This window comes from Ambystoma mexicanum, chromosome 4q (assembly GCF_040938575.1).
Source record: "Ambystoma mexicanum isolate Mex_15411 chromosome 4q, UKY_AmexF1_1, whole genome shotgun sequence".
NCBI classification, from domain to species: domain Eukaryota; kingdom Metazoa; phylum Chordata; class Amphibia; order Caudata; family Ambystomatidae; genus Ambystoma; species Ambystoma mexicanum.
In genome coordinates, this window is record NC_090928.1 from 722284393 (window position 1) to 722310641 (window position 26249).

The following is a 26249-nucleotide window of genomic DNA, read 5'->3' on the forward strand; positions in this document are numbered from 1 at the left end:
CGACCACCTCGAAGCCGCAGACGTCCTCGTCGACGATTTCGGTGCTGATAACATCCATTGCGCCTTCTGCCCCTATTTTGGAAAAAAATTACACACTACAACCTTGTGCAGAGGCAGAAACATCGGAGGAAGAGAGACTTTTTTGGTCTTGAAGATGGGATGCCCTCAGTCCCAGAAGAACTGTTATTAGAGGACTCTAAATTAAAACACCTTCAGGAATCCTTGCATGAAGCAAGTGGAATAGATACTTCCCTGGAAGTTGATTTTTAGAAAGCCTGATCCAGGAGATCACGCTGAAAGCAATTACAGATTGCTTATCTCTAGGGTGATTGAGTACATGGGGTGATCTAGGCCCACACCTGTGGTCGAACAAGATGACCTGACGGACCTACTTGACAGGGGACCACAGGAGGACCCTAGTGTCTCTTTTCACAGGGCTTTACATAAAACGGTATCTTATAACTGGAAAACGCCAGTGGTGATCCCTGTAGTTAACAAAAAACTGGCGGCAAAATATAGAGCATCTACCACAGATCCTCTATCTCTCAAAACACCCATCTCCAGAAAGTCTAATTGTGCAGGCTGCATCTTCTTCTGGAAAGCAAAATGCATACTCTACAATCCCTCAGTATCGTGACGACAAGAAGTTTAATGCCATGGACAAGAAAGGTTTCTCGGCATGTAGCATGGCACTAAAGTCTGCTAATGTCACATGCATGCTGGCAAGATTCACGCACACCCTTTGGGATTGTGTTTTGATGGCGGCTGACCATATCCCCGAAAGGGAACAAAGGGACGGTTTCTTGAACCTTATCAAGGATGGAAAGGAAGCCATGTGGGAGTCCCTCCAGACCAGTCGCGACTCTCTTGACAGCATCAGCAGAGCCATGGTGGCTGGTACAGTGATACGCAGATTTGCGTGGTTGCGTAAATCTGGATTTGCCCCAGACATACAGTCCAGACTTCTCCACATGCCCTTTGATGGCACACACCTATTTGGAAGCAAAGCTGATGAAAGTTTGGAGAAACTGCAAACCTCCAAGGCGGCAGGCAAATCCCTTGGCGCTGCGATAAGCAAATTCCAAACCGCTCCACATGTGCGCCCTGGAGGGGTAGGTCCTTTCGCTATTATTCCGCATTCGGAAAAGGCAGAGTACAGCTATCTCAAAGCGCCCGGAGAAGTTTTACCATTACAAAGACTCCAGTTCATCAGAGCAGTCCTGGATAAATCCCTGGGAAAAGCCTTGCCACCAGAGATGATGGCTCAAGCCACTCTACAGGTGGTGACAACGTTCCAGAATGGCCAACATCTTCCGGCCTTAGACTTTGAGGTTGCTCGGCCTCATGGCATCCTGCATTTTTCTGGTGCCAAAGGCTCACATGAGAACGAGATCCCTCCAATGGGCTCTCATGACCCATTGGTCACAGTTCTCGGTGAAAATGTCAGATATCTGAGAAATCCCACACAGTCGCACTGGACCTTTAGTGGTGGACCTGTCAGAGGAACATCTTGAGGAGAACCTTTTTGGCAACCATGCCTGGAGATAACAATAGTGACGGACGCCTCACTCATGGGGGTGTGGAGCTCATACCAGCGATTTGACCATCAGTGATCGCTGGTCTCCAACAGTCCAAACTACACTCCCACGAATGAGAACTAGCTCAGGAAGTCCTTCAATAAATCTTTGCCCTTTGGGGAACCCCTCAAGTGCATTTGTTTGCGACCAGTGCCAACAGGATGTGCAAACTATACTGCTGCAGGGAATTTCCCAGAGGAGCTCTAGGGAATGCGTTCGTGGTGGACTGGGAATTTCCACTTCTTTACTGGTTTCCTCCAGTCCCCATCATTCCTCATTTAATAAGGAGGCTGAGGAGGTTCAGGAAAACAATGATTCTAATTGCCTCAGATTGGGCCAGGAGAACGTGGTACCCGGACCTTCTAGACATCTACCCTCCGATTGGTCTTCCACAAAGAGAGGATCTACTCTCCGAAAGGAGGTTCCGGTTCTCCATCCGGATATCCCGACGCTCAGCCTTCACGCATAGTTTCTGAGAGGCTGAGATACAAAGATTGGGACCTCCCGGATGACCTAATGGAGGTGTTGCTTTCGGCCAGAAGGCCAGCAACAAAATCCTTATACCGCTGCTGATTGAATAAGTTCTGCAGCTGGTGTAGAGACAAGAATGTTGACCCTTTTTCATGCAATACACTAACAGTGTTGTCTTCTCTGTTACACTTAGCACATCTGGGACACCAGATTCAAAGGTTACCTAGCAGCACTTTCTAACTTCAAGCGTACTGCTGAGGAAGTCTCCTATTTCAAAATACCTCTGGTAATACAATTCTTGAAGGGGTTAACTAATGTTTAGCCTGAAACCCCATTTCAGGTACCGCTGTGGGATCTAAATTTAGTCTTAATCTTTTTAATGGGTACTCCCTTTGAACCTCTTCATTCGTGCCGATTAAGATTACTTACCTTTAAAACAGTCGTTTTGGTGGCAATAACATCTGCTTGAAAGGGTGAGTGAGTTGCAGGCTTTGTCCTGCAAGCCTCCTCACACTGTCTTTCACAAGGACCGAGTAGTGTTAAGAGTGAAGCCTAATTTCCTTCCCAAGGTAGTATCTGAGTTCCACATTACTCAGAGGATAACCTTACCTTCTTTTTATCCTCCTCCGCATCCAGGGAAGGAGGAAGAAAGGCTGCACAGACTCGATCCAAAGCATGCCTTGAGTTTTTACATTAGCAGACTTGCTAACCTGAGACAAACTGATCAATTATTCGTGGGTTACACAGGTCATAAGTTGGGTCTAGCCATCCCCAAACAAGCCATCTCTAGGTGGATCATTTTAACAATTGCAGAATGCTATAAATTGGCCAGTAAAGACGCTACTGAACACATAAGAGCCCATGCAACCAGGGGTATCGCAGCTTCGTCAGCTCTTCAGAGAGGAGTTCCATTAAGATATATTTTTGCGGCTGCCACATGATAGTCTGCACACACATTTACAAAATTCTATAGCCAGGATTCCTCCACTAGCCAAGAATAAAAATTTGGAAAGGCAGTATTGGATGTTCCTCCCACGTATTCCTTATTGCCCCTCTCTACCTACCCTGCATTAAAACTTCCCTTGTGGTTACAGTCTGCGCTCCCTGAAGGGTAGTAACCATCTTACTTAAGACGCTCTTTCGCTTCAAAACGAAACTGAGCAACGGACGCTGCGTGCACTACTTATACCTGTGATGACATCGATATCAGCACAGAGGCCTCAGGTGGACATCAACTCGATAGGCATCGCCGCACAGCACCCTCTACTGGGAAAACATGTTTCCGAAGAAGCAAGCTGGATATTGGGAAACATCAAAGATAAGGAATACGTGGGAGGAACATCCAATCGAAAGAGCGTTACCAGGGGTAAGTAACTTGTTCTACTCTGACCAACCTGGCACTTGCTTGCTTTGATGGTCAGATTGGCTTGCTGAAGGGCCAGCAAACGTTGTTCCAGGTGGATAATATGTTAGGGCTCAACACTGCAATGTCATTTAAGTATGTCATGCAGAAGTTCTCAACCCCTTCAGAACATGATTTAGCAGTCGGGAGTATCATAAAAAATAAATAATGCACATATAAGCCAAGTTAGTTCTTGGGATAAGTACTTGTCAGTCGTAAACACTTTCATAAAAACACACACCGTTCTGCTTTAAGGCACACAATCCAAAGTATATAACTTTATTGGAACACCTAACTGGAGTTCTAGGGAAGTCGCACCAATAATTACTTTTAGATTACTGTTAGGCAAGATTGTATGCAGTACCCTCTGGGTGCCCTACAGCAACCCTGACCTCCTGGCAATAGGAACCCAATCTTTGGTGCAAGTCTGCATTACAGATTGGTAGTGTGGGGAAGTAGCAGTAGATACCCATTTGGGATGGCTCACAGACACTACCTACACCCTCAGGTGACATCAATTGTTAGGGTGCTGGGGACATTAATATATCACTGTTTGCATTTAGACTTTCTTAGAGTGTCAAAGAAAAGAGGTGTTAGAATAAAACAAGTATTCACACAATGATTCTCAAGCATGTAAGCAGTTTCAACAACCCTCCTCCTCACCCCCTCCTAATGTAAAGTCAGTTAACCCTTTCCTGGAAGGAAGGCAAAAACACATCAACGGAGGAGAGAAGAGTCATTCAGGGAGCCAGGCCAGCCAATGTTAAATTAGCAAAAGTCAAGGTGTACTGAAGCACTTCTTGCAGGTAAGTCTTTCACAATGTTTTAAACGTCTTTGTAGAATAGTAGAAATCAAAGTAGGGCCACAAGCTGATTAGGCTTGTGAGGTAAAGAAGCTGATAGCAGCTCTACAGATGCAAACCATCAAGTCTCCAATGAGGACAAGTGGCTATACAAAAAGAGGTAGATTCTCTTAGTCTTAACAGTACCTTTTAGGTTGAAGAAAGTGCAGCAGATGACTTTGGTTCCTGTGCAGCTCTGCAGATCTCGCTGTTCCTGGGCCTCAGTCATGGGGACAAGAGGTAAGATGTCTGGAGACTCCTGCACGGCAATGGGATGGTCACCGCTTGTTAGGCAGAGTTTGTAAAAAGAAGAATTATATGTTGGGTCAACAGCTGATTAGGCCTGCGAGTTGCAAAAGTTTCAAGCACTTTCACTGCGAGAAGCAAGTATTCTGTCTCGTTTCACAGTACCTTACAAATGAAGAAAAAGATGCAGCTGAAGACTTCTGTTCCTGGCAGTTCCTGCAGATCTCGCTATTCCTGAACCTCAGTCGTGGGGAGAAGAGGGAGGACGTCGGGACTCCTGTACTGCACTGGGACTGGTCAAAAAGCTGGCACTGGCAAATCTTCAATTCCGGTAGCTCTAGCAAAGCACACAAACTGGTGTCCCTCTCCCTGGTTATTCGGTTTCCTGCAGCATTTTGAGGAAAATACAACCAGCTCTGAGAATGGTATCTAGGTGGCTTAGTGTCGAGTGGATTGGTCCCACCAACTCAAAGGGAGAAGTTGTCCTTGCAGGGCTTCTCTGTCGAGATGAGCTTAGCAATTAGGACCTGCAGCAGGGCTTAACCGGGCCATCCAACGGTCCAGGAGTTGCAGCAGCCGTCCTCTTCAAGCTAGTCTTCTGTTATTTAGTTTGTGGTCGACTCTGCCTTTCAAGCCAAGACACTCGCCTTTTATCCAGTTTCCTCCCATTCATTCCAGCCTAGCTGCCACTCAACCAGCAGGGTGGCTGTCCTTGCAAGACAGTCAGCCAATCACGCCAGGGTGCATTTGTGTCTCCTAGGAGACTAAGCACAGGGAGTTTCGGGCACCTCCCTCACTTTCTGCCCACCCCAGACACTCGGGCGCCAGAGGAGGTCTTCAGTCCTGAAGCACGCCAAAGGCGAATGAACAAAGGGACCAAACCAGAGTAATAGTAGTAATTATGTCCCTTGGGGTCTATGGTTTCTGAGTCTGTGAGTCATGGTAGCTTGTATCACTTTAAACACACTTAGGAAAGATTTTCTTTTCCCTACTTTCCCTCCAAAAACCTCCATGTAAACTCCCCCTCCACTTTTGCTATTTTGAACCTGGCCTTTATTTTGGATTTAATTAAAGCCTTTTTGCTTTTACTTGCCTTGGTAAATTGATCTTTTTTAGGGGCACTGATCAGTCCATTTTGCTATCAGTACAGGGGAACTCTGTGCTCCATTATGAAAGTCACTCACATTATAGTAGTGCACGCGTGGGGCACTTTTTACCCCTTTCCTTCTCTTTGGTGACTTTAAGGTTACTTGCATGATGTGTCCATGACTGGTAGCAGTGGATATTTTCTGACAGGTTTTTTTGTTTTCTTTTCTCACATGCACTTTTGCTTTTTACTGCATAATGCCTCTTAGAATACTGTAGTCCTCTAAAATGGCTGTGCCATAAGATTACCTGTCTTTCGGCTTCTTCCTCCCATATACGGTAAGCTATTTTCCGGGCAAAGCCTCAGCTTTCCCATGCAAAGTTGCCGTGCTTGTGACTGGATTTGGGGGATGGAACTGTCTGGTCTCAGTCCACATCCTGACCAAGAGTCTGTTGCTGGCCAGATGTGTTGGCCGGATGATATCCAGGATTTGTCACGCTCACAGTTTTAATGGTGCAAATCCTTTCATTTGATCAGCTCAAAGATGACTCCTGCTCGATTTTGGGACTAAAGGGGAACTCCTGCACCCATTCTTCCGATTGTCGTTGAAGCCAAGACCCCTCAGAAGAGGAGCATCCTGCTGAAGACACAGAACTTGTGGTTTCAGCCAACCATCATCGTCTTTAACGGTCCTGGTGAAGCCTTGCTCCTTTGTTGATGTGCAGAAGGCCTTCAGTGCTTCAGCCCTCTGGACCTGTGGGAACAACCAGTCTTGACCCCTGCTTGATCCTACCTGTGCACGCTTTCAGAAGCGTCCTCGACCCACTCTGTGTGCTCGCAAGCTTCCTCCTTGGCTTCCTCGCATCAGTCGCTATCCCCAGTTCGGACTTGGGACTATGCAGATTCTTCAGTTGTGAATAAAGAGGCCTCCTCAAGCAGTTGCAGCTCTCCAGCATGAAAAATGTCCAATATGTATGGGTTCAGGCACACTGACCAGACACGTCCCGCGATGTTACTCATACTTGACAAATCAATGGAAAATGACCTGCCCCGCTAGGCAAACTGACCTGGGCGTGCCTGTAACACTATACCCATCGTGACATGTATTGTACTCATGATCCCTCACGTGCCGAGGTCCCCTGCCCCAGATTCTTTTTCCACCATTCTGGTTGGTCGCTTTCATGCCAAGCTCGTATTGACGAGATTTATTGCTGTTTCCACGCATCTTCGGTGCATCCTTTTGAATTCTTCAACTGTACCGGTTTTCTGTCCTGTGAATTTTCGCTTACTTTTTGGCAGCTGCTGCCGGCCATTGCCTTCAGCTTTTGTCCTTCATGGTGGGGATCCTTATTCTTAGCCTTTCTCTTTTAGAGAATGCCTTTTCTTTCCCTTCTCTCCCCCCCCACCCCCCCTCCCCCTTTCACTTGTCTGGCTGCTTTTTTTCCACTTGACGATGGAGATAACTCTATTAAAATTGTGCCCTGAGAAACCTCAGGGCATCCTCGCACCTACTCCCCTTGGATCCTCTTCTCAAGTGGCCAGAGAAAGGCTATTGCTTTTGGATCCTGACCCTGGGGGTAGAGATGCCTTGCGGATTGGGGAGAGGATGTCTGCAGGATAGACATGGTATTACCCCTTTTCCTTGTGATAACCAACCTTACCCTCCCCTTTTATAGGCTGTCGCCAATCCCATTCTATCATTCCCCATCATTCACACCACTATGGTACTGGGACAAGGAAGAGGCGACTAGGATTGGTGCACAATAACATGTAATTTCAACACTCTTGTACTGAGACAAGGAAGAGGCCTCTGAAGGCTGTTGAGGATCAGACCTGTCCATAGAAAACCAGTAACTATGGTCAGGCAAATAGGCTTATGGACTCACACCTGCAACGTGGTTGCAGGTGCATGGAAGGTGGAGCAGACGATCGGAAAGGGAAGACCAGCAGGAGATGGGCAGGGTGTGTTGGGCCCGTGAGGATGTAAATCCTGTCGAGGATACTGAGGAAGGTCCTGCCTGCTGGCCAGGATGCAAGGAAATGTCCAGTAGAGACTACGACGCTGAGGCTTGGGCGGGCTGCGGGAGGGTCACAGCTGTTAAATTGTCCTTGATCGGGTGCCCACTGCTGGAGCTTTTGGGCACGGAAGAGACCCCAGAGCTGCAAGCTATCGCAGCGTCCACAGCTGCTGAAAACCCACAGTGCAAGAGCGGCTCACAGCGTTACAGAGATGTGGAATCGGTGCAGAGAGCACGGAAAGAAGATGCCCGGAGGAGCCGCCAGTGTCCAGTGAGTGAACAAAGGGAACACCTGTACCGGGCGCTCCTGGGGTTATTTTGAGGCAAATGTAATTGCCTGGTGAACGAAACTAGCTATGCAAGCAAATGTGAACCCAAAGTGAGGGCGTTATACAAGCAACTTAAAATATGAGAGCCTCGTGAATTAAGAATGATTGAATACCGCATTAAAGGAAAGCTTTGAAGAGCTTACGAATGGAAAGCAAACAGGTGTGAAACACGCGTAATACGTACTGAAAAGCAATGAATAAATCCTATGCAATAAAGAGTAAAGCAAGTGACGAACATTACTTCAGTGTGGGAGTAATGTGGTGAAGGAAAGACTCCACGGAGTGAACTCTGTGAAAAGAACACATTGTGGCAAAGCCAAGAGACTGGCAAGGAGAAACCAAAGTGAACCAAAACAGGGTCAGTGATGCAGAAACCTGTGTGGGCAAGAAAGCCAAGGGTTATCAGTTGCGTGACCTGTAATGGGTACACTGTGTGGTCCGACTACTGCGCCTAGACGGAGGATACTGTTTGTGAAAGCCAAGGAAACATACAGATCTGTATGAAAGCGATTGCTGAAGTGAAAGCAGAAGAGAACAATCTGTGTAAACTCTTAAGGAATCAGAAGGAATGTAAAGGTGAACTGGTTTTGAATATTAAGATAAGGGAAACCTAAGACCGTGTGAACTTTGTTGTTGCCTTGAGGAAGGGAACCTTGACGCCGGTTTACTGTTACCATCTTATGGATGCGAACCCTGAGACTTTGTGGAACTGTCTTAAACTTGGGGAACTGGAAAGTAAGCAAAGGGCTGGAAGAAGCTCAGAACTTTATTTTGGAACACTGCTTAGTTTGTTGACTTTGTTAGAGAGATGTATCATTACTGTGCTTCATCCCCTCTCCTAGTGAGACCCTCAGCACTTTTTGCTGGACTTCTGGAACTTTTTCTTTTAATCCTGAATCAGTGGAGCCTTTTTACACTCATTCTTTGGAAATTGCATTTTCTATGTCCCTTTTCATTTGCAATGTGATACATGACTTTTAATTTCCCCACTGTATTGCACAAATTCGTTTTACAAAGTATTGGGTTACTTTTTTATTTTTCCCAAATACATTTTCCTATGTCCCCTGCACTGTGTGGGTGGGTGGGGGGGGCTTGTGGACCCAAGCCATGATCCATCAACCAAGTTCTATCTGTTGCTCAGCTGCATCCTGGAACCCCTTTCAACTCTTCCTCCCACTGGCCCCACCCTATAATGAATCTCCCATTTGTCTTGGCATGAAGCCTCTCTGAACCCTGGAAACCAGTTCCACTTAGTAACCTCCCCTTTGACCCCAACTGCCCTGCACTGTATAATTTAATTTCCCCATACCCTACAATTAACATCCCCTCTGGGCTCCAACTGCCAACTCCCCTGACCTGGGAATCGCACAGAATACCAAAAAGTGTGTTTCCAACTCTACATCCCATCTCCTCTGAAAACGACCCTGGCGACACTTGCCCAAACAAACGCCCCCAAACAAACACTTGCCTGAGTGAGGGGGCTGTCCCTTAATACAACCATGGCAACACTTTCCCAAACCTGGGTGAGTCTCTGCCCCTGCAGTGGGTGGTGCAACTGCCTTGTATAAGCCTGTGGAGAAAGGACTGGGGACTCACTTTTTTTTTCTTGGCAGTGGGGTGTGCGAACGTGGGTTGGGGGCAGGGTACCCTTCCCCCGTCTGGCCTTATCCTTCTCCCCTGGTTCCCATCCTCACCAACCCTGCTCTATTTTATCACCAGTGGGTCTCCTGTCCTCTGTCTCTTCTTCCCCTGCTTCTCTCTCATGGCCTTTCTGAGCCCCCCTGTGTCTCCCCCCCTTCTTTGGTCTGTGTCTCCCCCCCTTCTTTGGTCTGTGTCTCCCCCCCTTCTTTGGTCTGTGTCTCCCCCCCTTCTTTGGTCTGTGTCTCCCCCCCTTCTTTGGTCTGTGTCTCCCCCCCTTCTTTGGTCTGTGTCTCCCCCCCCTTCTTTGGTCTGTGTCTCCCCCCCCTTCTTTGGTCTGTGTCTCCCCCCTTCTTTGGTCTGTGTCTCCCCCCCTTCTTTGGTCTGTGTCTCCCCCCCTTCTTTGGTCTGTGTCTCCCCCCCTTCTTTGGTCTGTGTCTCCCCCCCTTCTTTGGTCTGTGTCTCCCCCCCTTCTTTGGTCTGTGTCCCCCCCCTTCTTTGGTCTGTGCCCCCCCCCTTCTTTGGTCTGTGTCCCCCCCCTTCTTTGGTCTGTGTCCCCCCCCTTCTTTGGTCTGTGTCCCCCCCCCCTTCTTTGGTCTGTGTCCCCCCCCCCTTCTTTGGTCTGTGTCCCCCCCCCTTCTTTGGTCTGTGTCCCCCCCCCTTCTTTGGTCTGTGTCCCCCCCCCCCTTCTTTGGTCTGTGTCCCCCCCCCCTTCTTTGGTCTGTGTCCCCCCCCCCTTCTTTGGTCTGTGTCCCCCCCCTTCTTTGGTCTGTGTCCCCCCCCCTTCTTTGGTCTGTGTCCCCCCCCCCTTCTTTGGTCTGTGTCCCCCCCCCCTTCTTTGGTCTGTGTCCCCCCCCCTTCTTTGGTCTGTGTCCCCCCCCCTTCTTTGGTCTGTGTCCCCCCCCCTTCTTTGGTCTGTGTCCCCCCCCCCTTCTTTGGTCTGTGTCCCCCCCCCCTTCTTTGGTCTGTGTCCCCCCCCCCCTTCTTTGGTCTGTGTCCCCCCCCCCCTTCTTTGGTCTGTGTCCCCCCCCCCCTTCTTTGGTCTGTGTCCCCCCCCCTTCTTTGGTCTGTGTCCCCCCCACCCCTCTGTGTCTCGGCACTGGCCTATCATTTTCTCTATCATCTCTACCAGCCCCCTTCATCAACCCTTCCCTTTCTCCCTTGGTCTCCCACCCCGCCCTCTTTGCCTCCAAGGGTACTCGCCCCTACCCCCCAGTTTCCATGCCAGTGGCTATGCCACGCTAGTCTAGTGTGTCAAATCTATCCTGCTAGCAATGAGTTTACTCCTCTTCCTGTAATGCGTGGGTTGCTGGTTTCTACAAAGACTTTGGTGCCTTCATTGTGTTCCCACTTTTCAGTGTAACCTGCCTGTTATTGCCAGAGGGGGGGGACCCAGTCCGTCTGCGTACACAACGCACCCCCACTGGTCCAAACTTGTGGCTCCCAGGTCCAAAATTGTGGCTCTGACTGGGGTCTCCCACATGGCCTCCACCTCCCACTGCCACAATTCATTCTTATGGGCTCGGTCTTTTGGAACTCTATTCTTTGTAAATCTACCTGTACTCTGGAGTCTGTCTGCTCCGTAGCTCTTAAAGGCATCTGTGTTTTACTACTGCAGCACACAGCTCTTTATGGGCACTGTTGCTGGGGACCCCTAGGGTACTCCTTTAAGATTATTTTCCTATAGCCTGTAAACTATAGTTCTTAGTATAAAATGTATAGTCTGAGAGATTGGCACACACCACCTTCAGTGGAGTGCCAAACGGATACTTAGTATTCCCCTTCTCTCTCCTCCTGTGACCTTTTAATCACATAGACCATAACCTAGTTATGGCTGGTGGCAGTGGACGTGTTCTTCCAACTGATGTGTGTTTTGTTTAAACCTCAGGCTATGTCCATAGCCTTAGTAGTGCACAATCGGGGCACCCACGTACCAACTTAGGGTCTCCCTTCTTTTTCCGCTATTTTTAGCGTGGTTCTTCTTTTTTAGCATTTCTACCATTCTGGGAGGCGGCGGTCTGTGTGTGGGTTTTGCCTTTGGCAGGAACCAGTAGGTATCGTATCCCCGTCTAGGTTCCAGAGTGTCTGGGCAGGAAGGTAGTGGGGGAGGAGTCTTTCACCCCCCCTGTCCTTGGTCTTCCAGAGTCCCTAAATGGAACCACCTCCCACAGGAGGTCTGGCTGTCCTGATTGGACAGCCCGACACCCATTTCTGTAAAATGCTGAGAGATTGCAGGGGAGTGTGTGCTATAACAGTATAAAAGGTGAGGCTTCTGGAGTTTAAAGCAAGTTGACCATTGAAAAATGGAAGAAACCAAAGAAGACGACCAGAGACACCGGCAGACCCTTTTGCAAGACTGTGAAGCGACCACTGATGTCCTGGCCCACTTTTCTACAGAGCGCCAGTGAGGACTCCTTCCCTTTGGTTGGTGGGAACAACCAGTCCCAAGTCTAACTTTGAAACAAGCCATTTCATGAGGTCCTGGGAGCCTCCAGAGCTGCGGAACCATGAGACCTGCTGCCCATTTTGAGTGCATCGTCGTGGAAAGACCGAATCTGTCCTAATCTTTGCAGAGCCCGTAAGGACACTCCAGAGATCCGATCCAACTCAACCAGACCCCCTCACCAGTGGGACTGCAGGAAGCGAAGAAAATTAACTGGGCGATCTGTGTACTTTGTTGGTACTGCTGAAAAGGCGCCAAAACTGCAGAGTGAGCCAAGAAGTTGCTGTCGTGCTACAGGTCCTCCCTCGAGACTGCTGCTGAGAGAAACCGTCCTTGGTCACCAGACCAAGGAATCCGGAGGCAGTGTCCAGAGCTGCCACATTCCAGAAGAGCCAACGCACACGTTCTTCAAACGGAAGCTACAGTGGGGGAAAAAAAGATATTGCTTACCTTGTTCCAAGAAGTCGCTCCAGAGCGTTGGACTGCTTATAGAGGTGTCTGTGGCATCCCCCTCAACTCTCCATTATTCGCTGCTTGCCAAGAGTTCAAGCCCTCTCCGAACTGCCTTTAGATAGGGTTGTGTTTTTGGACTTTAAAGACTTGCCAGGTGACGAAACAGTCTCTAGAACCTTGGATTACGCTCAAGTTGCACTAACCACTTATTTTCCTCCTTTTAAGTGACTTTTCTATTTGTGTTTGTAGAGTAAATGAATTACCGTATGACCTGTTGAAAACCGCTTGAGTGCGCAGTTACCGATAATACGCTAACCTTGTCTTTTCCCTTTCTAACATTGCTACAATTGTAACCCCAAACAAACACAAAAGTTAAAGTTCCCTTTGAAGTGTATTATCTACTTTTCCTAAGTTTTCTACCATAAAAGGCTGAAGTATTTAACGTGATTCTGGTGTAAATATAATAAACATATCTTTTATATGAATGTGTGTTAGTGCTTTTTTGCTGTGCCTGTCTAAGATTCAAAGTAGTTGCCTAAAGAAGACATCTTCCTCTTAAGTTAAGCCTGTATGCTGACTAAATACAATTACTGTATTACTTTGTGGGTGTGCGTAATTACCGATAGTACAGTAGACCTGTCAAATTCCTGTAACATTTGTGCACATTCAGTAACTACCAACTAAGAAGTGGCCTTGTCAAAATATTGTAAAGTATACCTATGTGTGTTGGTTTATTGTGCCAAGTATTTAACAGTGGCTTGTGTATAAATATAATATATATTTTAATATAAATATATGTGTACGTGTCTTATTGTGAATTACTAGCTAGGTTCAGTGTACTTGCCTACAGCTCCCATCTTCCTCTTAAGGTAAGCCTGACTGCTCTGCCACACCACCAAGGTCTCTGAGTAGTACAGACTGATACTAGGAGTTGGGAATCTACGAACCACTGGGATAGCTTACTAAAGTCATACCTAGAGTTTGGGCTGTAGGAAAACTCCCCTAACAATGGGGAACTGGGATTACAAGCCAGTTTTCCTTCTACATCGTGGGATCTTCTTTGATGTTCACAAACACTGAATAGACAGCAAGCCCACCCCCTCTAAATATTTGGGGGGAAATTTGGAAACTGCAAATGAAAGAAGAAATCGAGATCCGAAATTGAAACCAAGCAAAGATCTATAAAAAAAAAGTTCAGAAAAATTGCAAACCTGACTTGGCCAAACAGAAAACGTAATGGAGGACAGTCACTTTCTGGCCCGATGTCCTATCACCACCTCTCCAGATACCATGTTACAATCTCGATGTTCAGTCTTCATGAATCCAGTGAAGATACTGATGATGAACTAGGATTATATGCTAGTATTTTTTCCATACTTGCTGACATATTAGTAATGGATATAGTCAAAGCTTCTGAAAAAGACAGACTTCATACTGTTCGCATCAGTACTGTTGCATGTTTGTGAACACTAACTTCCAGAGATGTTTGGCAGGCCCAATTATTTATGGTATTCCTGCCTATAAAGGTAAGATGCAATAACCTGCAATCTCCAAAAGTATTGGTACTGCCAATGCTTTTTTCACTTTTGGGACTGCGGTGGTCCGGAGTCGGTGCTTTTTTAACATAGCCATATGCATTACAACAAGCATTTTTAGAGTTTAAATTCATGATCTGTTCAAGCCACTATGCTGATTAATGTGTGATTTAAATGTACATATCTTTCTTTTTCAGGCTGTGATGGAAGGCTGTGAAAGGTCGTCTGTATCTTCGACATCTTCAGTCTTTACACCCCCAGTCAACACAATTGGCACACCATCACAACCAGCAAGCACTCCCAGAACCACCACAATGCGACCCCTTGCTGCAGCATACAAAGCCTCTACCAATGACTACCAGGTATTGAAATGTGTTTAAGTAATACAAGATTACATTGTACAGTACACCCCAGGGCCGTTAGGAACCTTCGAAGATGACCTTACCAGCTTTATACAAATAATACGCAAAAGCACTCCCAAACCTTGCTGATGGGCGATTTCAACATCGGCTCCAATGACCCATACAACAAGCATGCCCACTCAATAACAGCTCTACTCAATGACCATGGGCTTACCCAAAAAATCCTCTCACCTACCCACATCAAAGGCAGAACTCTTGACTGGGTAGCTAAACTTAATTGTAACATTGCCATAACTGACATCGTCCCACAACCTTGGACGGACCACTGTTTAATTAACGTTACTGCCACACTCGATCTCCTCACCCCCAAAACCTATCAGTATGATGCCCCCCCTTACCCACTAGAAGTAAAAAAGATCTCACTGCTGAAAAACTTATCCCCCTCCTCCTTCCCACTATCAATAGCCTGGAGAACAACACAGACCCAGACACCCTGGTGGACACCTTCAACAAAGCCATGACCACGGCACTAGTCACCATTGCTCCAATTAAACTGCGTAAAGGTAAACAAGAGGCACACTTAAATGCCTGGTTCTCACCCCAACTTAATGATCTAAGAAAGCAGAAAAGAAAGTTGCAAGCTATCTGGTGCAACTCGTCTACTGACAACAAAACCAAATTAGCCCAACTATCCAAACGTTATAAGAAAGAAACCAACACAAAAAAAAAAAAAACGTATTTGACGACAGAATCATAAAAGCCAAGTCAAACACGAAGGAACTCTTTTTCATCCTCCGGGAAATGGAATCCCCCCTACAACCAGCAGACACTGTCACAAAGGATAAGACCTGGTGTAATAACATACAAAATGCCCTATCGAGCAAAATCTCCTCCCTCCAACTTAAAATAACAAAAAAAAACACTCTGTCTCTCTCTCTGATCAACATATACCACCGCCCTCTGAGCACAATACCATTCCGCCTTTCAGTTTCAAAACCATCTCAATCATCGATACTGAAAAGGTCATTCTTTCCTTAAAACCCTCCAATTTTAAGGGCGACAGTTGCCCAGCGCAAATAATAAAGGATGCAGCCAGAGACTTAGCTCCTTTCATCTCGAAGCTTATTAACTCTTCCTTTAAATCAAACCCTGTACCTACCGACCTGAAAGAATCCTGGGTCCTCCCCTTACTAAAAAAAAAACAAACCCTCAATCCCTCCATCCCCACTAACTATAGACCCATCACCGTACCTTTTCTACTCAAAATTGACAGAGTAGCCTACGTACAAATTCAAGATTACCTGGAAGCTAATCATCTGCTAGGCTCTCGGCAATCAGGATTCCACCCTCTACACGGTACCGAAACAGCCTTGCTAGATCTTAAGACAAAAAGTGAGGAGTTAAAGGATAGTGGCAAACAGCTCTGCTACTTCTACTGGACTTGTCAGCAGCCATTGACTTAGTGGACCATGCAGTTTTATGCAACCACCTCAGGCTCGCTGTCAACTTCACAGGAGATGCCATAGCTTGGGTCCAATCCTTTCTAGCCAACCGGACTATGAGAGTTTTCTCTTCCACCTGCGCTGATCCTATCCAAATAACATGCGGAGTCCCACAGGGATCCTGTGTTTCACCTACCATGTATAACATTTTCACTAAGCCACTATTCGACAAGTTGGACAGACTGGGCGTCACCTACTCATTTTGCAGATACACCCAGATCCTCATACCCCTTTCGGGCAACTATGAAGTGGACCTGGCTCTGGTGAACAAGATATACACCCTCATTCAGGCATGGATGGCAACCCACGGCCTCTGTCTGAACGACGATAAAACTGAGATTCTGCTCCTCGGATCTGACCCCAACCTAAAAAAACTAACCTCAAACTATGCATCCTTCAACATTGACAACAATGTCATTAAGGTTATGCCGGAGGTAAAAACTCTAGGATTCTATCTGGACTCCTCCCTCACCCTGAAAAAGCAAGTAAATGCTCTCTCCTCTAGAACAGCCTACACCTGTAAATTAATATGAGCTGCCATACCCTTCCTCTCTAGTGCCAGCTGCATCACCTTGGCGAACGCTCTTATGTCTAGACTAGACTATTGTAATGCCCGGTATTCAGGAGCTAACAAGTATGTCCCTGACAAACTCCAAATTTTGCAAAACAATGCCTTAAGAGCAGCGTTGAACATCCCACACAGATAGCAGATCCCTAAATTCCTTAGAGATGCCTATTGGCTAAAAGTAAAGAACAGAATTCTCAAAACCATATCCATTACATCCAAATGTCTCAACAACTTAGCACCTCCTTACCTATCGGAAACAATCACCAGGAAATCCACATCCCGACCTTTGAGATCCGCCAACAAATTCTTGCTTGATGTCCCTAGATTTAAACTTACCACGGCTGGAGGAACCAGCTTCCCTGTCAAAGCTGCGCAAGCATGGAGTACACTCCCAACAGACCGTAGACGTCCCTTATCTTACGTCAGTTTCAGAACCAATGTTCTCAAATGGCTTCGCCGCTCTAATGACCCTTGTTGGGCAGAATCCTGTGCAGTTCCCTTGGGGAACACTGCAAAAAGATTAAGACTACAGGAGTAAGCAGTAAACCCAATTGGTAGAAGTCTGCACCACCCAGATTTACCTGGTAGCTGTGGCTGAGCAGTCAGACTTCTCTCAAGAAGAGTAGGGCAGTATGCAGGGTATACACAATAGGGCCAAAACACAGTAGAGCAAACAAACACTGACCAGAGCTTTGTATAAAAAAGTATATAATTATTTATTTAAAACACACTTTATGGCATATACTAGCACTCTCAATCAAAAGCAAGTTAAAACACAGTCAGGTAAAGTATGCACACCTCCCTTAATAGTTATCAGACAAGTCAGGGTTAAAACACTACTATTTGTTTGAACAGATTTGAGCGCTTAACCAAGATGGCTCTCTGATAATGTAGTTAACGGGAGAGAAAAAGGCAGATCATAAGAATAAAACAGTTCCCAACACTTTTAGGAATTCAGAGCAAGGGGAGAAAGGCAGGTTATACTGTAGAGCCAAAGTTCATAGGCCAGGCCCCCTTTAAATGGAGCAAAGCGAAATGTGCCCAGGATCACACGGTTTAAAGTGCACTGAAAGTCTTTGCAGAGTGTTCAAAAGAGGTTGGGGAGATTCAAAAGATATAGTTAGAAGGCCTTGAGCCAACCCAGTTTAGAAGCCAATGATTTAAGGTTCACCTTTAGCAATCTGTAGAAAGGGAGGCCAGGCAGGACACAGTACCTTAAAGAGAAAGGAAGCTCCAGCGGGGGCAGTTGTTCCTGGCAGTGGTTGAAGTTCGTGGTTCCGACCAGGGGAAGAGAAGATCTCGTCAAAGAGGGAACGTGTAGTCGCAGAGTTCGCGATTACAAGGTGCAGTCCTTTTATTCGCCGTCAAAAGTGGTGAGCTTGGCTATCCGGCCGCTGGGGTGCTTGGCACGGGGGATTCGACCAAGAGACTTCTTTGGAAGGCGAAAAGGGAGAACTGATTGATCCCACCAGCTCAGAGGAAGAAGACTCGTCCAGCAGGAGATCTTCTGTTGTCATCGGGAAAGTGGTGAGGTAGTTGCAGCAGGGCTTCACCGGTGGTGTCGTTGCAGATGGCTCAGCTTCTTCCCTCTTTGGATTCTTAGGTCCTGTGGCGACTTCTGAAGTTCCAGTCCCAAAGGCCCTGCTTTTATGCAGAAAAACCCCCATTCATCAGCCTAGCTGTCAATCACACATACTAAGTGGTGAGCGGGGCGGCTCACCACTGGGCCAATCAGAGTAGAGTGTGACTTGGGTTGCTAAGGCAACGCAGTCCACAGTGCCAATTCCCCCCTCCACCCTTCCTGTGGAACCCAGACAGAGTGGCACCATTTGGAGGGCTTATGTGGAGAAGCCCGCCAAAATAGTGGAACAAAGGGCTCGACCTTGGTCAGAGTTACATAGATGGACACAAACGTGATTTTAGAATCGAATTCTGGCAAAAAGAACCAACCGGTGATTTAATATTAAATAAACAAACCGGCGGTATCTTTAACATTGCACCAAAAAGTGGTGCGTTTAAAATCGATGGGAAAATGCCATAGAGTATATTCCGGTTGGAATATTTCACGTGGTAACCACTGCCACCAGCCAGAAACTCGACGAGGGGGGACGGGATAGTGCCCCCTCGGAAACAGACCCAGGGGCAATCTAATTACCCCTTACCAGTACTTCCACAATATGATGGTTTGTGCTGGTTCTGTTCACAATTTTGGACTAGTAATACCAATGGTGAGTTTACATGTCCTGGGAGACAGTAGTCAGTCCCAGGGTATGGAGTCTGTTTGGGGGTCACTGTGACACCCCTGTGGTACTGCACTGAGGGTGCTGTGTACCACACATACTGGAAAAACAGATGATACCCTGTGGAGTAAAAAGAAAGCACATAAGTCAAAGACATACCTCAAATCATGCCTAAGAGTGGGAGTAAAAGAGTCTCACTCTTAGCAGGAGAAAAAAACAAACCCCAAAAATCCAGCAAAGCTGCTGGGGGACTCACTAGGTTTGGGAAATTAGCCTTATAAGAGAATTCTCCCTAACACTCCTTAGCTACTGCACCCAGACAATCGCTGCACCTGACAATACTACTGCAACTCGCACGTCGGCCCTGCCTGTCCACAACTACAGCCATAGGTACTCACTAACTAAGGCAATGTTAAGCTGGGCCGGCGTCTTGTATCTTTCTAACTATATCTCTCCATGCTCCATTAATGGTAATGTTTATACTGGGTCATCTACTGTATTCATATTGTAATCACTTGTATCCACGTATGACAAATGTCTGTACTGTTTCATTTACTGTGCTTCACACTGTATCCACATGTATGCACAAGCCTGCGACAGGCAATGTAACTAAGCTTGGAGAATCCTTGTACTGCTGCGCCCAGCTGACCAAGTGCTTGGTGCGCATTAGCAAATCAATAAACAAACATAATGACAGGACATAAGTTATATTTATTCTGTATAGTGCTTAAACTCTTTGGCATCAAAGCCCTGAAACATAAAATAGGAAAGCAGGAAAAGAGCACAAAAAGTAAGCAAACTAACCAAAATGCAAACCTAAGATAATAAGTAAAATATGTTGAATTGTATGTATTTTATTCTTGAATCATTATAGCAACACTACATGAAAATCCGAATTTAGCAAAAAAAAAATCTGGCAGGCCGACGGAGCGCAGACTGGAGAATTGAGAACTGCAAATAAACTCATGAAAGATGTACCCAGTGAGGCCATGGGCTTTAACAAGCTCCAACGCTATGTGGACATTTTTCCTGATCAAAACTCAAGGAGACTGTATTTGCTCTTCCTCCTGAATTCGTTCAAAACCAAACAACGTCTTCGAACATGGTCGTGCTATGCAAACGTAGACCCATTATGCAGGTTTTGTGCAATCAAAGAGGAGACACTAAAACATGTGTTGGTGTTCTGTTGTGAATTATGGACAGTTAGAACAGGACATTTGTGGCCGTTGCTCTCACCAGCCATCTCTAAGTGCAAATGATTGGTGGCAGAAAATGTTCAATGGTGTGGACATGAAGCTAATATTTCCAATGACTCTTCACTTGAAAGAGATTGAAAATCTGTTGATGGTTAAACAATGTAGTGCAACATGAGGATAAGCAGTAAAGTCGTGTGAGATCTCAGACAAAACTGACAAATTGATGGATAATATGGGAAGGGACGGATTGTTAAATTTTAAAGGTTTGTTAAATCAATAAAATTATAAATAAAAATAAAATATAAAAATTCAACTGTTAGGGGGAATTCTCAGAAATTTACCAATTCCCTTCTACCTTAGAGACTCCCAGCTCTTTTTGTTGCACTTTAACACTTTTAATTCCTAACCTGAGAGTCAGACCTTCCCCCATATCCCCCCTTGTCCCCCCCCCGCACCCACTCTCTCATGTATTTCTGTGTGATTTGGGCTCTGTTTATTTTGACTTAGGAGTCTGACAAACTTCATAGGCATCCTCTTTGCATTACGACACACATCACCTTCAGTGCAGCGATAAAGGGAAGTCTTAGATTTCCCAAAGATTTAAATACCTTCTATTGGTGAGAGCAGTAAAGTGAAATTGACTTTACTTACATGTTGTAACTTTCTAGATGCAGCACACACTATCTTACAATCGGGTGCTGGAGGGGTTACTTAGTATCGCCTTTGTCTAGTTTCTCATGTAACATTTATGTTACTCTTTCTGCAATTAATGGCTGGTGTCAGTGGTTTACTTTCTCTTACCATTGTGTGTTTCTACCACAGGCTGCACTTGCAGTAAAGCAACCATGAGTGCCCATTTTGTCAAAATGGCCCCGGTCGTCTTTGCCACCTTTTCTTGTTGGAAAGTTCCTTCTTGAGGTTTACTCTGCATGTCAAACCAGGTTTGGTCCCTTTGTTCGTTTTGTCTTTGGCGGGATTCACTGGTGAAGCCCGCCTCTGGCTCCAGCGTGTCTGGCAGGGGCAGGAAGTGAGTGAGTTGCCCGAAACTCCCTGTGTTTAATCCCCTTGGTTACAGGAATGCACCCAAAGGTGATTGGTTGGCTGGCTGTCCTTGGAGGACAGCCACCCTACTGTGTGATTGACAGCTGGGCTGCGAATGACTGGGAGAAATCTGCATAAAAGGCGAGGCTTTTTGCTTGGAATGCAGTCGACCACTGGACAAAGGAATCCAAAGAAGAACTTGGAAGAGATGCCTGCTGAAACTCCTGGACCGGTGGTTTGCCCGGTGAAGCCCTGCTGAAGTGCCGAATTCACCTCGACTAGAGAAGCTCTGCAAAGGACCACTTCTCCCCTTTGGTTGGTGGGACCAATCGACCCCAAGACAAACTCATCTGGAAATCCTCGTGGAGCAGGCTGTACTGTCATTGCTGCTGCAGGCACCGATTGCCAGGGAGAGGAACACCACAATAGAGTGGGTCTTTAAGTCAGACCTGAGCTCCGGGAAGATCCTCCGGACTCCCATGAAGCGGGACTGACCAAGCCTGAGCCACCCCAACAGAGTGTTGGAGCCCAAATACGAGGAAAATCCATAAAGGTATTTGAGAACTGTGGTGGTGCTGTTTGTGCGAGCCACGAGAAGCTGAAACCGCGGTGCCGCTGATCTGACGTTTTTCCATTACTGCCACCGACCTTCAATTCGTAGTGCAGGAGTCCCCAGACGTCATCCTTGTCCCCACGACTGAGGCCCAGGAACAGGATCTGAAGACCTTCACAGGAACAGAAGCCAGCTGGAATCAATTTCTTCAAACCAAAGGTGCTGTAAAACTAAGGGGACTTACCTCTTGTTGTTTAGCCTTGCTAGTTCTCAGTTGAGACTTGTCTTGGTTGCTTTTGCAGAGTTGCTTGCAGCTTTGCCTCTCACAAGCCTCCCAGCTTGTGGCCCTACAGTGATTTCATTTTCTACAAAGACTTCTAAAACATTGTGCAAGACTGTTTACTTACCTTAAGTCACACATTCTATAACTTGTGTAGCTGAGAAAGGTTTAATGTACTTGGCATTGGGGGGGGGGGGGGGAGTTCAAAAAGTACTTGCAAACCTAATAATAGTTGTTAGCGATTGGTGTCAAAGAAAAGGATTTGGGAATTAAAACAAACAGTATTGCTCTAAATGTACCAGTGATATATCAATGTCAACAGTGTTCTAGTTGGTTATTTTAGTCACCTCAGGGTGTAGGAAGTGTATGTGCCATCCCAAATGGGTAGCTACTGATCAAAGAAAACGGAGTGTGTATTTTGAAGTATCTTTTTTCTGATGCATATCTTTGCTCCCATCTAAAGAAGGCTTATTTAACTGACAGTTAAATTGATAAGGTTTGTTAATTAAACAATTATTTGAGTGTGTTTTATTTGGATACTTGTCACTGTGAATCTCTGTTACAACCCCACAGCTCACATTGAGCAGCCAGGCTGATCTCAAGAGGGGTCAGTCGCTCTACCAACTTGTCTAGTACATTCTTATACCAAAGGTTGGGTTAACTATTTCCAAGAGGACAAGGCTGGTGCAGTCTCTCGTAGGGTACTGCATAATCTTGCCTAACACTGGTGGCAGGCGGTGAGGATCTATTGTAGAGTTGTTACATTGAGTATTTGCTTTTGTTCAACTAAAGCCTTCACATGGCTAAGTTCCACTAGAACAGAAATTGTAACTTGCCTAATTTTCATCACTTCAGTGAGGAAGCCCTGATCGTTTTAACATTAGATCAACTGAAAGAAATGTGTAAGGTCAGGAATCTCCCTGTTAAGGAAAGAAAAACTTAGTTGACTACAAGGTTGTTCAATCACCAAAATGCGTGTAGTAGGCCTGTCACACCTACTAACCAAGGAAATGTGGAAATTAATAATGAGGATGATAATTCAGAGTCTAACTCTGTCTTAGAAGAGTCAGAGGAGGGAGAGGAGTCCCAGCAATGGAGCCCCTCTTTGCCTCAGCAGGCCCTTTTGCTGGGTCCTGAATATGTGCCACTTGAATTGGAATTTAAAAGGTTGCAAGCTCAAAATGAAGCTAAACATCAGGACATCAAACTCGGGGAATTGGAAATGCAACATGCTCCTGAAATGAAGAAAGTGTCTCCTGAAACTGTTTCCTTCCCAGAGTCCTCTAGGTCTTCCAGTCCCAAGAGGCCTTGCCTGGCTAAAGAAGCAGTTGGTATGTATGATGTGAAACTTGATATTTTGGATTGGTTGGGTGCTTTTGAATACAATCATGGTGTTCAGGGTCTCACAACGAATCAGTTCATTCCTTGGCTTTTGTCTAGGCCTCCCCAGGTTGCAACTCATGCTGTAATGGAGGTGAGTGAACTTTAAAGACAGGAGTATAAGAATGTGAAGCTGGCTTTGATAGCCAGATTTGGGAAAACTCCTTCCCAATACCTTAAGAGCTTTAGGACCCTCAAAGCGACTAATGGTCCCCCATGGGCTACCTGGGTGTTAATGTTTGAAACACTTAGATAGTTGAGTCAAGGGTTACAGAGAACTCCGTTGAAGGAATGAGAAATCCTATTCTATTTTTGATGCCTGCTCTCCTGAGCTGAGACGGCACCTGGCTGACTCGAGAGATTGGTCCCAAAAAGTTGGCAAAAGCTGCAACTTGTGGGTTGCCAACAAGGCCAATCAACAAGGATTCTTGGGCCACGCACAAAAAAGATGAGGGTAAGCAGCACAAAAAAGATGGAAAAGAGAATTCAAATTCCAACCACCCAAAAGAGGGCCACAAACAGAAAAAGGGTAAGCCACATGGGAAATCAAGTCAGTCTAGTGAAACCTCCTGGTGCTAAACCAGAGGGAGTCGGCAGAAGGCCCACGTTCCACAAAACCTTTGGTAAATGTTATGCTTTTTGGTCAACTGACCATGTGAAAGGGGATCCCAGAAGGGTAAACGTTCAGGGGTCCACACTGCCTCCTTAGCCTTCATCCCAGAGGATGAAGTTCACATGGCTAGTCGTAACATTCAAGTATTGGATGAAGACCCCTTTGGATACTCAGCCAGTGTTTCTTTAGTTTCCCTGGGTCTGTTGGTTCAGGAGAATGTAGACGTGTATAACTCTATTCCAGATAATACCAAATAATATTACAAGGACAGTGTACTTGTGAAAGGACAGACAACCCCTGCCATTAGAGACACTGGGGACAGCATTACTGTAGTGAATAAACTTTATTCAGGCCGGAGGATGTTGCTATGCACCTAAGGCTCCCACTAAGCTTAATGGAGGCCCACTCCAGATGTTTCCTAGACTACCAGCTCTCATCCAGTGCAACAATATGACTGAGGATTCCTGTCAGTGTAAGAGAGTGAGGTGCCTGGGAGAGTCATGTTGGGGAATGACTTGGACTATTGGAGTTGTATCAAGAACCCCCAGGCCTCCGAGTGAAAGGAAGCAGGAGCAGACTAGATTGGCCAGCGAGGCAACTTTAGAAGACTCTCAAAAGGAAGTTGGAGGAACCTATAACTTGGAGTCCACAGGAAGGACACTCGTCAATTTCTAGGACAAAGGAGACAAATGCGAAACCACATTCTCAGAAACTAAGAAAGGGGTCACCTCTGTTCAAAGGACAAGGACATCCCGAGAGGACAGTCCAAAGTCACACCTGTGACCCCCCCCTCCCCCAGCTGGGCTGAGTGTGAGGAACAAGCAGAGAATGGTGAAGCAGCTACTGGTTAAACAGAGCTGGAAGAAGCCCTTCCCTATGTTGGAGATATGGATGCTAAAGACCATCCTGACCTGCAGACTTTGCTTGCAGAAGGTGGAGCCTCTAGGGCAGACTCCAGCAGAGGTCAAAGAAGTGTCCTACTCTTGAAGGACTTTGCCAACAGGCAGCTTCCCAGCTCGATGGGCAAGATCTAGGGAAGCACAGGCTGTACTGGGAGGATGGCCTCCTTTACAGTGAGCCTATTGAGTCTAACCCAGAGGACGACAGAAGACTTGTAATGCCTCAGATGGTGAGACCCCAGTTTGTACAGTTAGCCCATGAGTTTCCTTTAGCTGGTCACTTAAATTTTAAGAAGACAAAGGAAAGGATTTCTCTATTTCTACTGCCCCAAGATGGGGTCTGATGTAGATAAATTCTGTAGAAGTTGTCACACTTGTCAGACTTGTGGCAAGAGTGGAGCCAAGAACGTGGCAGCTTTGGTGCTCCTCCCAGTGGGGGGGCGAGGGAGGGGTTCTTTTGAGAGGGTAGAGATTGGCATTGTTGGTCCCCTAGACCTCCCCACATGTTCAGGCAACCAATTTTTATATTGGTTGTGGTAGACCATGCTACCAGGTAGCCTGAAGCCATACCTATGAGGACTGTTACTACTCAGGCAGTGTCACAACCATAGCCCCTGTCCGTGGGACTGGGGGGGGGATCTCTGGCCCTTGCCACAGTGTTCCTGCAAGGCCCCAAGGTCCCAATCATGCCCCCCTCAGCTGTCCTTGTGCCAGGCTCATATGGCAGATGGAGTTTCCATTGGGGAATGGACCAACATGGCTGCCCCCACAAGGTTCAGTTCGGAACTGAACCATGAGGTCTAGCATCTAGGGCGTGGTCCGCCCTGGAGGCACCTGGGATACCTGAAGGCTATTTAAGCCACACCCGAGCTGAGGCGCGTGCTACGCATTGTTCTGCACTTGCAGCCTAACGTTCACCGAGACCTGCTCGCAGAATTCCAGGCCTGCATCTATAAGGGGAGAAGAACACCACCATTATTCCTCCTTACCTGTTAAGCAATCCAGCTCCTCGATCGCTCCGGAGTCTTCCCTGGAGCTCGTCCTCACCAGCAAGCAACATCCTAGCGAGAAGAAAAAGAGGACAATTTAGTAAGCGTTAGTCTTCAGATTCCAACGCCTTTCAGACTCGTGCTTACCTACCGAAGTTCTCCTGGAATTCGTCAACGGTCCGGACATCTTCCACTCTACATTCCACTTCCATATGGCCGCACTTCTTCCAGGAACTTCTCAGCGACCTGCAAGGGAAGAATAGCACAGTTTAGCCCGATTCAAAAGACGCTCATAGCGTCGCGCTCCGCGCATTCACTTACCTTCTCGAGCACTGCCCTCCATCAGGTCGACTATCTTCATCATCCCTTCTGCACCTATGAGAGGAGGAGATTAACAGGGCAACTACTACTACGGACACACACTCTTTAAGAACTAAAGACTTAGCTCAAGAGCAGAGTCGCAGCAGGACTGGACTCCCGGGCCCAGGCCAGCGAAGTAACTTGGCTGTAAGATGCCCAGCCACGATGCACCCCTGCACAGAACAGCAGGGCGGAGAGCACACCTTATCGAAATACAAGGTGAGG

The 26249-nt window shown here is 46.7% G+C and overlaps 1 protein-coding gene across 5 annotated transcripts in view; it reads left to right on the top strand.

Annotated features, from left to right (window-relative positions):
* Window positions 1–26249, top strand: part of NUP35 (nucleoporin 35) — a 538931-nt gene that overhangs the window by 477166 nt on the left and 35516 nt on the right. For all 5 annotated transcript variants that reach the window (XM_069608305.1, XM_069608306.1, XM_069608304.1 and 2 more), the window contains exon 9: window positions 14239–14403. In XM_069608305.1, coding sequence (XP_069464406.1) covers window positions 14239–14403 — 165 coding nt within the window. The remainder of the gene's footprint in view (window positions 1–14238; window positions 14404–26249) is intronic.